Consider the following 17,698-nt stretch of genomic DNA (forward strand, 5'->3'; position numbering starts at 1 on the left):
TCCCAAAATAGGGGCACTGAAGAAGAACCTTTGGATTATGCTCGAGAGGTTCCCCGATTTGGGGTTTATGGGCTGCTCATTGGACCGTACCTGCCACCACTTATGGGCGGGTTTAGTGGCCCTTGTACTAATTCAGGCATTGAAGAGTTGAGGCAAGCCAAGTCTAGACAGAAATTATTATATGCCAAGAGAAAAGATGACAAGGAGTACCTAGTTTTGCAATGAAAATTTATTTTGGCTCGAGAATTAGTTACAGACATGTAACTTTTAATTAATTTAAGGAACTTACTCTTAAATACTAAGAAAATGTCCACTCCTTAATGTGCTATACAACTATCTCAGATTGTGGAAAACCTTCCATAGGAGGAAAAGGATATCTTAATTCTTACTTTGTTAAAAGTTCACCACCACTTGAACTCTGGTAGAGTTCTTTTTTTTTATTTCATTTTCAACTCTTAGTAGTGGGAGAACATAACGTAATGTTAAAAAAAAAAAAAGGAGAGAGTCCTCATGAAGCACGAAATGGAGTGCTTATTTGGTGAGGGAACTTGGGAAGAGCCCACACGCTTACCTAATGGGGGGGCGAAAGAATCTAATTTTAGAAGAATATTTACTTTCTGATGCATGAAAAGAGTTTAGTATAGAGATTTAAGTCCTTTCAGTATTGCATTGTTAAAAAGTAAATTATATTATTGTTGTTTCTTTAACAATGCTCTTAGCAAAGTAAAGGGATGATTGGGGGGAAAAGCAATTTAATTGTTTAAAACTAGATGGATGGGTTGGGTGGTACCTTTTTGGTTGTTCTCATTGAGTTTGGTATTGGCTTTAGTGCCCCCATAATGTTTGTTTTGTTTTTACTTTAAGGATTCACTCACAAATTTCATTTCAGGTTGAGAAGGTTCTTTCCTAGTTATTAGTACATTCCATATGTAACAAATGTAAATATTTCAGCTATCAATGGTTCACAAAAGCAAAAGTTATTTGTTCTTGTTTTGTTCTGACCAAATCATCATTAGGGTGAGTTCTGCAAACTTCAAAAACAGGAAAAATTTTGAAGGTCGGACAATGGCCCTTCGCAACCGGTAGAGATAACTTGTTTCGAATGAATTATTGCTTCAAATAGATACTTGGAAGATAACCATTGAATGAACAATGCGTAGGGAAATTGCAGTAATGGGATCTAAAAGAGCATTTGAATTGATAGTGACTCTTCTTGACTTCCTTTTCAGAATATGCCAAAGCCAACCCTGAAGAACAAAAAGACAATGTTGATAGCAGTGGCATCAACTGGTGTGAGCCACATTCTTATTGAGTTGGTATATTTTGGGAAAAGTTCGAAGGATACTGAGTTATCAACTCGCTGATAAAGCTTCCAAAATGTGAATACAATTGAACAACTCAGTGTAGTAGGTCAAGTACACCCCTATTGAATTGATATAATGCCGACCAAAAGTTGCGAGTGTTTTGTCTGAAGTTAACAGAAATGGCGTACGACGTATGACTAAACTTCATTCTGAACTTTAAAAAATCTCTACCGAATATTGCATTTTCTCAAAAGCTTCAAGCAATTTGATAGCAATAGGGTGAAGCTGACAACTCTGCTTCATCATTAAAGTTGAAAATATATATATTAAAAAGGTAAGCTCTCGTCAGTTCAAACATTCGCCTGATTTTTTCTGGTTTAAGATTCATTAGTGTACATATTCAGATAAAAAAAGATAGAGAATTTTACTAGACAATCAATAATTTCCATAAAAAGAAAGCTTATTTTATTTTCGTAGGCAACATAGATAGTTCATTTGTCATCAAACCAGCTCCAGATGCAATCGTTAAAAATGATTACCCCAAGAGATCATTTGAACATGAACCAGAAACTGATAAAAATAAAACACTTAGCAGCTAGCATTGCAGTTCCCAGTACAAAAATACAACAAACACACAGCAACCTTAATGGAATCTGACAGCGGTCAAGGGGTTGTTTTTATTGTTTATTACTCCGAGAACAAACGTTAAAAGGCGTCGTCTTAGAGATCCCTTCGAGACAAACTTGGCATTGTCATAATTTCATTCATTAGTCATACCAGTAGGGACCATGCTACATCACAATAAGCAAATTCCCATCTCCACTAGCTCCCCTGCAAATTGGAGCTTGGATTAAAGTTTCATGCCCTTCACTGAAAAAGAAGAGCTACCATGATCTTCCTTCCTTTTTCTCAGAAAGGGTTCATGTAGTTGAATAAACCAGTCTGATCATTGCCTTCATTGCCATAGAAGTCCATGTAACTTGCATGTCCTGAGTAAGGTGACATGTAGCCAATGCGACTGAGATCATCATGTTCGATTTCCCCGAAATTTGAGTAGGATGAACTAGGGGAGAAGTCAGTCTGTTCATATTGCTGCCACGGTGTCAGTGAGCTCGGAAACTCATACTGTGGGAAGTATTGGGCTGTTGATTCACATGTTTGCGGATAGTCCTGCCATGAGCCAATGGAGGAATTGTTAGAGAAACCTAAAGAAACACTAACAAGTAACTGAATCTTCAAGTTCCATTTTTCTTTCTTCAGAACAAGTTATATACCTTTGAAGAATCAAGAATTAGATCAGGTGAGACCCAAACACCTCGTGGATCGGTATTGACAGAAACAGGCTCAAATCGTGGCACTTGCATGACTTCACTAGAAGTATAATGGCTCTCTTTGTTAGGGTAACTTGCTTCACAAGAAATGTTACCAGAATTGCAGGTCCTTGGTACAGGAAGTATGATATTGGTCGAACTGCTTCCGACCATCGTGGCTTTTGGTTCTCCTCGAGCATCACTTGCTTTTGGCTCATTCCTTTTCACAACACGGCACAAGGCAAAAGCACCCTGAAGAGTACACAATCAGTCATATAACTGTTTTTAATGAATCAAAGTGCAAGGACAGAAAAATGAAAAATCACATTCATATATGCTTATATGTTTTCACCTGATTAGGTGATCCTTGAGAAGGCTCATCAGAGAGGCGATACTCATGCATAATCCAATCCGTTCGATCCCCTAAAGGGGCACGTCCACGGTAGAAAACTAGGGTCTTACGGTAACCAGTCACATCAGATTGACACACCACTTTCCTGTCTTTCCCGGTAGCTTTCCAGTAGCCAGCTTTGGTGGCTCGGTTCGTTCTCGAACCATTCGGGTACTTTCGATCCCTGGGACAAAAAAAGAACCATTCCAAATCTCGTTTCGGAAGGAACGACTTCTCTGCAAAAGCAATTCAGGTTCACTTTTAAGTCCTCGATAAAAAAGCAGTGAACATGAAAGTGAAAACGACAAGAATCAATTGCAAAAGTAACAACACCAAGCTACAAAAAAAGTGCTTTTCCAGAAACCCATGTTCAGATTAATCTCAAAGACAACAATATTTCGCTGTTATGTTTTTTGAATTATGAAGGTTTAATACCTGGTAAGTCCCAAGGATCAAACTTGTACAAATCGATCACAGGAATCACTTCAAGCTCAATTTCAAGGCCTTCAGTTTTTCTTTTCAAGTAATAACCTATCAGTTCTTCGTCAGTGGGATGGAACCGAAAACCTGGTGGCAGTGAAGCCCCTCGCATTATCTCAGTCCCCGGTTTAGAAATTTAAGGAAATGAAATAATAATTTTATTTTGTTTTAAAAGGTGAAAATAGAACAAAAAAAAAACCAGAGCCAAAAGTTCTGAGAAATCTGCCGCTAAGTGCCGAGGCTGTATGTATTAAAAATCTGGAAAATCCAAAAATAAAAGCTTTTATCAACACTAGATTTTTTATCAAGAACCGAGCACAATTTCCACAGAATGCACCCGCCGAATGGCAGAATCATTGTCTTTGAAATATAAAAAGTTGTTTTTTCCAGTGAAGGTAGAACGCCCTTTACCCACCCCCTCAGTTTTTTATCCCAAAATAAAATTCGATTGAATTGAACAAACAACTTTGACTTTATAAACTATACCAAGAAACAGATTCAACTCTGCAATCAATTGGACCAAAAAAAGAAGTAGAACTTGCAAAAATTGGAGCCTAACTATTCAAAAATCTTATGACAAGTTTTTGATTGGGAAAAGAGGCTTAGAAGAAAAGATATCAGTACGTGTTAGTCTGAATTGAGCAAAAGTTTACTAGAGAGCGAAGCTAAGGTAGGAGTAAAAATGGTGATTTGTGGGGTGTCTAATATATAGTGGTTGGCCAAGCCTCAAGTTCAGAAAAACACACCGAAAGTGCGGAGATTGCTTGTCCCAACCTTACCACAAAATTCCATTACCCTTTTGCCCCACCTACTTCAACTCTTTCACACCTAACTGGTTACTACCCGCCAATTTTCTTTCATTACCGTTACCATCATTATTGATTTATTGTTTGTAGAAGTTTTTTTTCTTTTTTTTTCTTTAAAATAAAATGGAAAATACGATGACAAGTTTTCTACAAATATAATTAAATATTAAAAAAATAAATTATATAAAAATTATGCCGTCTACCAAATAAAATAGGGATTCCCAAAAAAAAAATCTAATTTATACTTTATTTCGTTTTTTAAAAAATACACGAATTACGCATTTCTTTTTCTTTTTATATTTGGTTATAGAATTTGGAACTTTGACTAGACATCAAAGGGTAGGCTAACAATTTGATGAAGAATGTAGATATAACCAAAAGTCTACTTTCAATGATTTTTTGCGATGAGGTACAAACAAGAAATAATGATTCACCAAATCTGTGCCATATTTGATATTTGAAATGCAGTTCAGTGTATTTTTCAACGTGATTTACCATCATACGAGCCGAGGTCGCTGGAAAACTTCTGTATGGTGACATTATTAATAGTGTTCAAATTATGAACGCGGCCTTAAGCAAATAAGTGGCGCAACTCTGATGCTGCTGAAGGTAGTCAAAGAAAAGAATGCTACTTTCATGTCATCTTGAGTCGGACATATCACTTTCTTTCTTTTTTTTACACAACAAGATTATATGATATAAATACAATATAAACTTATTTAATATTATTTGGAAATAACACTTATATTATCGACTAAATCCGTAATACAATGACAAAAAAACTTTGGTTACTATTAGGGCTAAATTAGGAATTTTTAACATGGGTTGAAATTTAATTATAATTTTGTTCATAGATTAAAAGATAAATTTATTACGTATTAATTTATAATTTTATTATTTTTAAGGGATTAACTAGAATTTTTTAAGGGATTAAAGCATAATTTTACTCTAATTATGATAATTATATTTCAAGAAATTAAATTAAAGTTTTAAATATGATAATTATATTATGTATGAAAAATATAATATTTTTAAAAATAAATTTATTTAAATTAAATTAAAATGGAATAAATATAATAAATTATATGAGAAAGCAAGATGAAAAATTAATTAAAATACAAATTGAGACAAAAATAACATGAACGGAATACCAATACATGAACATGTATACCTAATTATTAATGTTTAAAAAATATTTAATAATACTTTGAGCACAGAAAGACAACATGAATATGTCACAGTACAATGTTTTTTTCTAAATTGAATTACTATGCAAGAATTATACAAAATCTTTAATGAATGAGATATAAAGCAAACCTAAAAATAAAAATTCTCTAAATTGAACCACACCATACAAAATATAAAATGAATTAAAATTATGATGATACCAAAACAACTACCATAAATCCAACATGAATGCATTTAAATATATGTATATAATTTATAACACTTTCAATAAACAATAACACAATCACACAAAGATTTTCTCTTTTTTCTATAACCTATCCTTCATCTTTCCTTTTTTTTAATTTTTTTCTCTATTTTATTCTAAAAAGAAAAACCTAAACTAACTTTTAAACATATTTTTAATCAAAACCTTTTACACATTGTTAATGCCTTAGCTTACTTGGTTTAATCCAGAGTCCAATTGAATAGTTTGATTGAAATTGAACTTTCTCACGGCAAACCTTTTTCAGTATTTTATAAATTATTTATGCATTAACTTTTTCTTTTAACAATTTCATTTTTAAGTTCTAATATTTATATATATTGACATAAAAATACTTAAAATTACTCAAAATTCCTTTCTAATTCATAAAAATGAGAATAATTTATTTTAGCGCATCTAAATTGATTCTCTTATACTGACAACACTATCTATGTTAATCGAATTCATACTCAGTCGACATTTATACATTAACTTAAGATTAAAGATATTGGATATGAAATTAGGATTTTAATAAATTTGTAAAAAGCATTAACTTAAAATTCCCAATTTAGTGGGGGACAACTAATTAAATGTTTAGCAAAGCAAGTGGGTGATGGAAACTACTACATCATTCTAAATTGAAAAACCAAAGGAAAAGGAAAAAAGAAAAGATACATTAAAGCCTTTCTTTAAGGCTTAGAAGCAAATTTATGGTTATCCTCTACTATAATTTATATGGGAACTATTTAGTGGGACTTTTTGGCTTTTCACATTCAAGGAAAAGGGTACTCAAAACTGAAAAGAGACAAAGCTCAGTTCATACATTTTTTTTTTTTTACTTTTTGTACTTCACAAGTGTTTATTCATTCATTTATTTATTGGAGTTTTTTTTTTTTTAAATGATGTGATTTGGATTTTAATTATGTAGGGGTAGCATTAGAGTAGATCTTTTTAGTTTGGTAAAATTGCTTATTTAAGTTTTTACATATTGATAAATTTAATTAATTAAAGATTAAATTTTTGTTTTGGCTCCCAAAATTATTTAGTTCAATTTGTCCCTTCACTATAAAATTTGTGGCTTTGCCCTTGAATTATGTTAGAGGAAAATAGGGGACAAATTGAACATGGAGAGTGTTGTTTGGAAATTTCCAAAACTGGGAAATAAAGCATGGAATGAGATTTCTTACCTCACGACTTTTAATTCAAAATGAATATATGTATGTACTTTACAGTCAAGCAGACAATTGGTCTGTTGTAGACTCCATCAGCCCCAATAATGGAGAAGTGACAGTGTGTGTTCCGCGCAATAGTGGGGGTGAATTTGTGGGAAATCTGAGTCATGGAAAAGTTTCATCCTTAAGACTACACCCACCCTATTATGGAGTCTGTGTAAGCCATTGAAAATGTGATGTGGATCTAGTTTGGATGCATCCATGGCAGAGAAATACACATGCCATTTTTGTAACAAACTGTTTTGCTCCACATAAAGTTTGAATATAAATATCACAACTTAACCCAGTTAGTTACATATGATTGGTTCGTAAATTGTAAGTAAAAGATTCTTCAAAACAATGTATTTAGAAATTTGAACTCGCGTCACAACACATGAATGAGTGCACTTTATTAAATCAATTCGTATTCATTTTTGTACTATTATGTGAGATGAAATCTTAAAAGCATATACGAGAGCGACAAAACTTTAAAAAAAACTCATGGGTTTGAACAAATTTATGTATTATTATGTGAGTTGGAATAATTAAAATTACATTTGAAGGCCACAAAACCTTGAAAACTCATGAATATTCAATAATTCTAATTTCTAACCTATGCTTTCACAATGCGACCATTCCCGACCATTCCCAATATATTGGGCTGGGTCGTGATAATAAATATTGAAATTTTAATTTTTATATTCATTAAGTATTATTTTTAAGAAAAATGAATGTACTTAGTAGGTACTTTTATTACATGGATTAATATATTTCATAAAGTTCAATTTTAATAGAACTAATATTTATTATTTTAAAAATGACTTTTAATAATAATATTTTGGAAGTTGTTTATAATTTTATAAATGAAATCTTTTATTTAGATTTGAACGCAAATGAAAAAAATATATAATTTTATATCTTCTTTTAATAGTAGATATTAACTTTATTACAATTTGATATTATTTGATTTTTCTTAATAGTAAAGGAATTAAATTGATACATTCAATAGTAAAAGGACTAATTTGATTCAATCCATACAAAGAGGGACTTGACAGGTATTTTCACCTTTTAAGAACATGTGTCCTGTAAGAATTAGTAGTTGCGGAACGTAAGAATGCATTATAAACAGTGGGATAAAATATTATTAAATTTTGTAATTAATAATTTGGTGTATTTGGAAAATAAAAAATGTGCAGCCACCAAACACTATTCACCAATTAGCCAAATAAGACAAAGAAGCCAACTTTTCCAAAATAAATAAAATAAAAAACATAATCTATCACAATTATCAAAAATGTCTCCTTTAATCATCATTCATGCCATAAGGATTCATGAAAAGAAAAAATGACATAAGGATTCATGTACCAGACATGTTTCAGCATGAAAGCAGCAATACAACTTACAGACAAATGGTTTAAGGTTGGATTAATTTAATCCACTTCAAATCTTCAACATTAAATAAATAATTAAAAGTTTGAATGTAAGAAGATTTGCTTTACAATTGATTGAGTGTTTATTTTCTTAGTCAACAAAATGATATTGGAGGCAAGGTTTGTTTTAGTCAAATATATAAAGAAATTTAACAGGTTTTGAGCAGACAAGATTATATATTTTATATTTGTCTAAAGATTTTATGTTGAAATTTCTTCTTTTCATGTCTGAATTAAGTTTAAGAACATTGCTGCATTGTGTTTTCTGTTGCTCAAATTTTTATTGCTTTACAATTAAGTATTATTTTTTAGTCATTGCATAATTAATTGTCATTAGAGACTGAGATTATTACCAGGCTGCCTTTGATTGTCTTGTCAAGATACAAATGAATGTATCATGTTAATTGTTAAAGACTCTGCTTGAAATTGAATCCAAAAGAAAATTAATATAACATTCCTTTTTCAGCTTGATTAATTTCTCTCTATAATTAAATTAGCTTATTTGGGAATATTAGAATCCATTATCTGGTTTTGATGTCTTTTAAGAATTCAGATAAGGTTAATCAAAAATATCTATGGCATATATACAAAGGCATATCAGATTTTTCTTTTCATTGCTGCTTCACTCAAAAAACACTTTCTCTAATGGCTGCTAGTCTCTCTACTGGTCTGGATGTCCATTTTGCCATCCCTCAATCTGATACGAAAAGACCCATTTTCTTCACCAGAAGGAAATTCACTATTTACTGTAACTCATCCAAGTCTTCCACAAAACCTCCCCAAAACCCACCTGTTAAAAGAACCCCATCTTTATCCGAGCAACTGCAGCCTCTTTCAACAACCACACTTCCCAAGAAGGACCAAGCTGGTCTCTTGTCAAAGCCAAAGTCCACATGGGTTAATCCCACCAAGCCTAAAAGATCTGTTCTTTCACTGCAAAGGCAAACGCGTTCTCCTTATGCATATAACCCTAAAGTCAGAGAGCTAAAGCTCTTTGCAAACAAGCTGAGTGACTGTGACAACAGTGAAGAGGCTTTCCTAAGTGTTCTCGAGGAAATCCCATTGGAACCCACTCGAGAAAATGCGCTTTTGATACTCAACAGCTTGAAGCCATGGCAAAAGACTCACCTTTTCTTCAATTGGATAAAGACCAAGAATTTGTTTCCCATGGAAACTATATTCTACAATGTCACAATGAAGTCTTTGAGGTTTGGTAGGCAGTTTGAGCTCATTGAGGAACTTGCTAATGAAATGGTAAGCAATGAGATTCCACTTGATAACATTACGTATTCGACCATTATTACATGTGCCAAAAGATGCAATCTCTTTGATAAAGCTGTAGAATGGTTTGAGAGAATGTATAAAACTGGTTTGATGCCAGATGAAGTCACTTATTCTGCTGTTTTAGATGTTTATGCCAAATTGGGTAAGGCTGAGGAAGTTGTTAGCTTATATGAGAGAGGGGTAGCTAGTGGTTGGAAACCAGACCCTATTGCTTTCTCTGTATTGGCAAAGATGTATGGTGAAGCTGGAGACTATGATGGTATTAGGTATGTTCTGCAAGAAATGAAGTCCCTCGGTGTACGGCCTAATTTGGTTGTTTACAATACTTTGTTAGAGGCTATGGGCAAGGCAGGGAAGCCTGGTTTGGCGAGAAGCCTTTTTCAGGAATTGCTTGAGTCTGGTTTAACTCCAAATGAGAAGACTTTAACTTCCCTTGCCAAGATATATGGAAAGGCAAGGTGGGCAAAAGATGCGTTGGAATTATGGGAGGAGATGAAGTCCAAAAACTGGCCAATGGACTTTATTTTGTATAATACTTTGTTAACCATGTGTGCAGACATTGGTTTAGTTGAGGAAGCAGAGCAGCTTTTCATGGATATGAAGAAATCACAGCATTGTAGGCCAGATAGTTGGAGCTACACAGCAATGCTGAAGATATATGGAAGTGGAGGGAATGTTGGTAAGGCAATGGAGTTTTTCGAAGAGATGTCGGAGGTGGGTGTTGAGCTTAATGTAATGGGAACCACTTGTTTGATTCAGTGCTTGGGGAAGGCTGGAAGAATCAACGAGTTGGTGAAGGTATTTTCTGTATCAGTTGAACAAGGAATCAAACCGGATGATAGGCTTTGCGGATGCCTGTTGTCTGTTGTGTCGCGGTGTGAGAGCAGGGCAGATGTGGATAAAGTTTTAGCATGCCTGCATCGAGCTAATCCTCGTTTAGTTGGATTCGTGAAATTGATTGAAGAGGAGGTATATTGTCTTGACACTGTTAAAGAAGAGTTCAAGGGCATCATTAGTGACACTAAAGATGATGCCAGAAGACCATTCTGTAATTGCTTGATCGATATATGTCGAAGTAAGAATCTCAACGAGAGAGCACATGATTTGCTTTATCTCGGAACCTTATACGGATTATACCCAGGCTTACACAATAAAACCGCCGATGAGTGGAGTCTGGATGTCCGATCACTCTCAGTCGGTGCAGCACAGACAGCTCTGGAAGAGTGGATGGGGACTTTGGCCAATACTATTAAGCATGAAGAAGCATTGCCATTGCTATTTTCTGCCCAAACAGGTGCCGGAACTCATAAATTCTCTCAAGGGCTGTCCAATTCATTTGCTTCTCATTTGAAGAAACTTGCAGCACCTTTTAGGCAGAGTGAAGAGAAAGCTGGTTGTTTTGTGGCAAAAAGGGAGGATTTAGTGCCTTGGCTGCAATCAAGGTTGCAGACATGATGAATGTTTTTGTTGTGAACTACGATAAATATCAACTGCGAAAAGATTTGGAATCTCAAAATAACAGCAAATGTGACTTGTAGTCTGTACCAGTTTTATGGATAGCTGATTAGCAGCAATAGCAGATATTTTCATTTATCTGTGTTCAAATAAAGGAGTTCCATAAAGGCTGGAACGATTGTTTGAAGCATTAGCAGATTTTAACTCCTTGGATGCATGTTCATCTGTAATTTTAACAGATAGCTGATTACGAGCAAGTACCAGATTTTTTTTCTTCTCTGTTTTTAATGAAAGGAATACCATAAAGGCTGCAACAATTGTTTGAATGGAGCAGAAAAAGGGCTTGAAACCACAATGGCGGAAACAGACCTTCAAAAGTACAGATGCTAATCTTTGTACGAGAAAATGCTCAAAGTTCAGTAACTATATCTAATATTTGTATCCCCCACCAAATTACAGAAACTATTTTCACTTTTTTAGTCTTTTTGGCTCTAAAAAGAAACAATAAAAGAAAGAAAGAAAGAAAGAAAGGAGGAAGGGACCTTGAATTGAACCAGCCTCCCGCCTATGCAAAATCCTCTAAGAAAGCAAAAAGTCTTTAAATGAAGAAACTGTGAAACAAAAAAGACTTATCTCTTTCTTTTCTGTCTCTGAAGAGCATTTCCTCTTAATAATCCCATCTCCAGATCTTCCCTTTCTCTTATCCTGAAACCAGATTTCAGGCATCTTCTACTCAACCCCTGATCACTACCTAACATTAGACTTTGTTCCTGCTACCCAATTGTAAGCTTATGGTGTAAGTACCCTAAAAATACCCTGATTGAGAGCCATGAAAAATGGGCCAGCACCCATATTTTTTCAAGTGCTTGCAATGAACTTCACTTCAATAATTTAAACTCCTTAGTTCTGAGTCACTTGTATTATAAAAATTGCTTCTTGTGAGCCCAGCATGTGAAGAGTTTCATACATACTTTCCAGATGACTTCCAGATTCTTCCCTCCAATGATATCACCATGACAGTAACATCATCGTGATACTTTCTTCGATCTCCTTGAGGGATGTCCAGTAATTCATGGAAATCCATGCCTGCAGAAATCCCAACCAAGACAAAATTCAGTTCAGGAATCTACCTTATTTGTCAATCTACATTTATAAAGAGAAAAAAAAGGTGTTCATGGATCATCCAGTTACACAATCTCTCATGCTTCATCTTAACAGCTAAACGTTCAAAGAAAATATTTTAGCAACTAAAAAGTTTAATCAAATTGAAAAGCTTGAATTTGAGATTTCCAACCTTCAATACAATATAGATAGTACAAATAGTATTAAAAACCAGAAGTAGAATAGAGGTGATAAACGGAATAATATGCTATTGAAGATTATTTAACCTTGTAATACCCAAACACCAAAATGCAGTGCTAAACACCTCAATACAAATAATTGCCTAAACAAAGGAACTGAACGGTAGAGAAGCTTTACTACTGAAACAAAAGCCAGAGGAATCCACATTATGTAGGGCAACAGCAGATATAGACTAGTTAAACAGATCCCATCTAAGTGAAAATTTATCCCCATGTGATCCACCACTGTCAATAAGTTCCCATTTGATCTTAGAATTACTTCTTCACATTATAGACAATGGAATAGAGAGAAGAAGCAAATTATGAAAAGAATGTTTACCAGCTTTCTTGGCAGCATGCATAAGAACCTCCTCTATCAGGCGTTGTGCAGGGTCTCCATCTGGAAACTTCTCCATGAAGCTCTCAACAAGAGAAACCACCTTCTGATTGCTCAGATACTGATATAATCCATCAGATGAAAGGATTAAAAATTGATCCCTTGGGCAAAGTCTATGGTGACGAAGAGAAGGTGAGCAGGATATATATGGTGCAGTACCAATGTACTCATTTCGAAACATCTCCAATAATGCATCATTCAATTTGGGCTGCAAGAAGTTGGGATCATGTTATTGCCTACGCTGGTTATATTTCTTAAATATTTAACATAGTACAACATGTGAGACAAGTCTGTTTCCTCCTCTCCCTTAAACCCCCTTCCCTCTCTCACATACACAAAAAAGCATGCATAATTTTTGCTTCTGACATTTGAAAACAATTACATTCAAATGTTGGATAGCTGAAATCCTTTTTTTTTGTCTGAAAATAAATTATTTTCCCCAGAGAAGTGGCAAGTAAATTGTACTCCTCTTAACCTTCAGGGTTTCCTTTATGGCTTCGTCACGGTAACTAATTCATAAGCCACTAGATGTTTTTCTTAAACACAACATACCATAGATACGATTTAACACTTTAATAGTGAGAAGGCATGTGAAACAACCTTTTTCAGAAATCCTGCACCAAATGCTCTGGTTACTTTAAGTCGACCTTTCACTCTGTCATTGACAATGCACTGGCTGTCATCTGGATGCTCATTCTTGATTCTTATGACTTCCTGCACAAATTTAAACAGTCAAATTCAGCAAATGTAGCATACAAATTAGGAGAACTGAATACAGTTTGAACTGCAAGTCTTTCTTTTATGTCTGAAACAACAATAACCAAGGAAGCTGCAATTTCATGCACTTTTACTGACTGATTAAGCAATATTATCATTCATCATTAGACGTGTTTGTTACACAAGAAGGACCTCTTCAACCCAAACTAGAATCTAACATGAATCCAAACTTTGAGAATATAGATCCAAGTAAAAAAGGACTGGCATTCACAACATTGACTAATCCCAAGATTTAACGCTTATCAATATTCCATACCATCCTAGAAGATGTAGACCCATCTCTTTACGTATACCTTTCCCTTGACAACCCACATGCTTTGTCAGAGCGGTGATCAGATATATTATGAAGCATAGAAGCTTGTAGTTTTTTCTTCTAACCAAAATGCTAAGTAAATGTCAATCATTCTTTATAACACTTGAAAAAGCACCAGGTTTCTGATTAAGACCCTTTCTAAACTGTTCGAAAACAAACATCAACATATTAAAATATACTAAATAGTATTAATATGCAATAGAAAAATTTTGAAAAGCAGTGTAAAAGACTTCTACAGGATTTAAATTGACTTGTCTAAGATCTATCCTTTTGTTAGATCAATGTTCAGGAAACAAAGGATGATGGGTAAGGTATCATCATAAGAACCGGATAAGAGTTGTTTTATAAAGTGCGTGATCTGCATGAGAATTCATCTAAAGAACTCTCCAAACACAAATTTGACACACATTGATACTGCACGGGTCACTCCAAAGCAAGAATTTCATCTGCTTAAAATTAGACTTCCTAAATGTTTCCCCTTGCATATCAAAAATCATAAGAGAATAAAAGTAGAATTTGAAATACTTAAAATGTAAGCCATGACAATATAAAATGACTAAAGGCATAACTGAGGTAATGGAACTAACATGGCTAATTTGTTCAGGGGAAAACTATAGCATTACCTAAGGTACAACAATCTCTACACAAAACATTCCGGCTAAGTCACTAAACTCTCAATGAAGCTCTTAACTAAAATAATAAATAAAAGTTAGCAGCCTAGGGCTCATAACTGTTATTTTCCTAATGAAAAAAGAAATCAGCCATGAAGCTAAACTTGAGTCATTTTAATGAAAACAGCATAAGCAAAGAAAATTGTCAAACCAAACATTTCATATTGAAGAAGGCAGAAAACAAACAATGAACTAAATTTTCTATATTCAGAACATACATCTTCAATGCTGGTGCTATGGTCAGTTGACAGCTGCAATGCAGTCAATCTCATAGACTCAGCAGGAGCCCCTATCACTGGCTTGATTGCCTTTTCACCCGGGGCCAAAGTCTCCTCCACTATACCCTCCATGTTTGACCCATTTTCTTCATGCTTTCTTCCCTCCATGCTGGAACCAACTTCCTCTGATTCATACTGTGCAACAATTGCCCTACTATCCCCCACATTCATCACATAAACATCCTCATCCCTCATCAAAACCACCAGCAAACACGAACCCATTAATGCAAGCTCTGGATTTGTATCAAGCACCTTATCTGTCATATCTAAATATGCTAACTCAGTCTCTTCCAGAGCCCTGGACAAAGCCCTCAAAACCAATTCATGATCAACTGGACCTTCTTTCCTTCTCCTCCCAGTCTTTTGAACCCTCCCCTCCACTCTATTATCTACCTCCTCAACCTTCTCCTTCTCTTCCAACCGAAACCTCCACGGAAACAACAAACTCCCCGTCCCCTCTCTATGCTTTGACAGCCCCTGCCTCAATTTTGACAACAATAACCACCTCCTACTCACTGCAGACCCCTCTTTACTTACAGTAATTGCATCATCCACTGAAAAGGCAAACCTATCAGACCCGGAGAGATCCAACCCATCTTCCGGGTCATCCTCAGCTAGAAACTCCCATAGCCTCCTCCTCCTAATCTCAGTCCCCTCCGGTTCAAATGTTACCCTCCTCACTCTCTCTTGCACCACTCCACTCGATTCATTCTCCCCAATTAAACCCTGCCCTACACTCGTAACCTCCTCAACGGAATTATTCTGATTCTCAGTTTCACTATCAGTTTTATTTAAACTACCTGTAGCTATTAAAATGTTGGATGGGTTAGTTTTATTTTCAGCTTCGTTTTCATTCTCATTTTCAGTTTTATTTTCAATTTCTTCATCAAGTTCCCAAAAAAGACCATGGAGTTCATGGAAAACAGCTCGATAGAGATTACCCATCAAGAATTCGGGTGCGTCCGGCCCATTAAAACCATCGTAAATCCCAACGAACAACCACCCTTGCTCCTCCGAAACAACGACGTGGACCCGATCCTCCCCGGCCTTCCCTAATGCCCACTGCACATCCCCGCCGGTCTTCTCATCCGCCGCTGCCGCCGCTTCCGTGCCCCCGGAATTCTCCCTTCTACCTACGAAATTCAACACCGGAACCACCCAAGGCCGTTTCTTGTCGGAGAAATTTCTCAAGATCCCTGAAATGCTCTTCTTTCTCTTCTTTTTGACATAAATGCCACCCAACGGTGCGGAGAAATGTACTCTCCCTTCCGGCCCAGCGTTGGCCTCCAGTGGACCAGACACCGCCCCGCGCTCTAACGGACCCGACATGAAGTACCCGCCCCGCTCAACCGGGTCATGAGCTCCGCCACGTGGCACCGGCTGCAGAGGCAAGGAACAAAACGACGACGTGCTCTCGAAGCCATTGCCGCTAACGATACTGCTCTTGACGCCGTAACCGAGGGTATTCTCAGTGGCATCGTCGTAAATGTTGTCAAGTTGGAGGACAGTTCTAGGAGTGGATGTATTAGCACTCACGGAGGCTCCGGATATGGCTTTAAACAAGGTTTCGGGTCCGGTCCGGGTTTTCGGGTCATGAGACGGGGAGAAACGCAGAGAGTGCGAAGGAGACACGAAACGATCGGAAGGAGTCGGAGAGAGGAAACGATTGGAAGATCGAACATAACAGAAGGAGTGGCCGAGGGTTTCATCCAACGGCTCTGATGCAGCAAAGATCAGGTCGGCGTGATTCTCCGGTGGCCGGTTTGACCGGTCTGTCACCGGATTAAAGCAAGGGCAGAGCGTAGAGACTCCACTTCCCATCACATTTGATTCATTCCACTCCCTTCCCCTCCTTTTCAACAATTTTTTTTATTCTTAAACAAGCAGAAAAATAAAAAACGAACAGTTTCTAAAAATGAAAAAAAATAAAATAGAGAGAAAGAGAGAGAGAGAGAGAGAGAGCTGCTTTTTTGCTGCTTCTTCTCTTCTCTTGCTTCACAGCGAAAGAGAAAACCAAAACACAAAAATATGTTTTTGAAATTTCTTTTGCTTTTTGTTTCTTCTTCTTTCCCTTGGTGTGTTTTTTTTTTTTTTTAATTTAAACTAGCTGAGCTGAGCTGAGCCTGAGTGGACTTTGGTATTTATTTTTTCTTTTTGAAGTTTGAAATTTCTTCTTTTTTATTAATTTTAAATTCCGAGTAGTTGTTTGTTGGCCTCTTGGCTGACGGTTACATGTGGCAATTGACAAATGCATGAAGGGACACCCATGCATGCCAGATGGGATAATACCGGGTCCACATGGATTGCCAGGTGTGCATGTGGGTCCACCATTATTCTTCTTTTTTTTTTTTTGGGGGGGCTTTGGCGGTTTTGCCGGTTAATGGGGTTAAAAAAAACCATAAAGAAATGAGGCAAGGACAAGGGGAAGGGCAAGGGCGTCCTTAAAGGGTAAGGGTAGAGGGGACGGCTCATGGCTTTAAGGAAAGTGGTAGGGTCAAAATGCGGGAAGGAAACCGAGGAGTGAAGGGTCGTCACTTCTAGGGATGCTTTTGTCCGTTTCGTTGTTTGGTCAAAATACTCCATTTTGGGGCTCCCTTCAACCCCCTTAGGCCCAACCTACCAGTATAACCCCCCTTTTCCTTTTCCCTTTATTGACTATATTGCCCTTTGGTATTTTTCACTTATTTTTTCCCTCCCTTTTTGAGATTCTTAATACTTCAATTCTTTTTACCCTTGACCTCTTACAACATCTTTTTGCATTTTCTTTTGTTTTTTTCAACAATTTTGATTTGATTTTTTTTTTATGATTTTTAAGAAATTGC

General features: G+C 35.9%; 3 protein-coding genes across 3 annotated transcripts; 1 reads left to right on the top strand and 2 right to left on the bottom strand.

Moving 5' to 3' along the window:
- Positions 1-1,746: 1,746 nt before the first annotated feature.
- LOC108478584 (NAC domain-containing protein 71-like) lies at positions 1,747-4,338 on the bottom strand. The gene is made up of 4 exons (XM_017781048.2): positions 3,441-4,338; positions 2,967-3,241; positions 2,579-2,866; positions 1,747-2,474 (listed from the first exon to the last, which is right to left on the bottom strand). The coding sequence occupies exons 1-4, from the start codon at positions 3,595-3,597 to the stop codon at positions 2,214-2,216; spliced, it is 981 nt and encodes a 326-aa protein (XP_017636537.1). The 5' UTR covers positions 3,598-4,338; the 3' UTR covers positions 1,747-2,213.
- Positions 4,339-8,889: 4,551 nt separating this feature from the next.
- On the top strand, positions 8,890-11,287 carry LOC108479366 (pentatricopeptide repeat-containing protein At5g46580, chloroplastic-like). Its single transcript, XM_017781914.2, has one exon. It carries the CDS (start codon positions 8,896-8,898, stop codon positions 11,098-11,100), a length of 2,205 nt encoding a protein of 734 aa, XP_017637403.2. The 5' UTR covers positions 8,890-8,895; the 3' UTR covers positions 11,101-11,287.
- Positions 11,288-11,417: 130 nt separating this feature from the next.
- On the bottom strand, positions 11,418-17,021 carry LOC108479365 (protein phosphatase 2C 29). The gene is made up of 4 exons (XM_017781913.2): positions 14,817-17,021; positions 13,438-13,551; positions 12,781-13,045; positions 11,418-12,186 (listed from the first exon to the last, which is right to left on the bottom strand). The coding sequence occupies exons 1-4, from the start codon at positions 16,695-16,697 to the stop codon at positions 12,062-12,064; spliced, it is 2,385 nt and encodes a 794-aa protein (XP_017637402.1). The 5' UTR covers positions 16,698-17,021; the 3' UTR covers positions 11,418-12,061.
- Positions 17,022-17,698: the final 677 nt, after the last annotated feature.

This window comes from Gossypium arboreum, chromosome 12 (assembly GCF_025698485.1).
Source record: "Gossypium arboreum isolate Shixiya-1 chromosome 12, ASM2569848v2, whole genome shotgun sequence".
Classification (NCBI taxonomy): Eukaryota; Viridiplantae; Streptophyta; class Magnoliopsida; order Malvales; family Malvaceae; genus Gossypium; species Gossypium arboreum.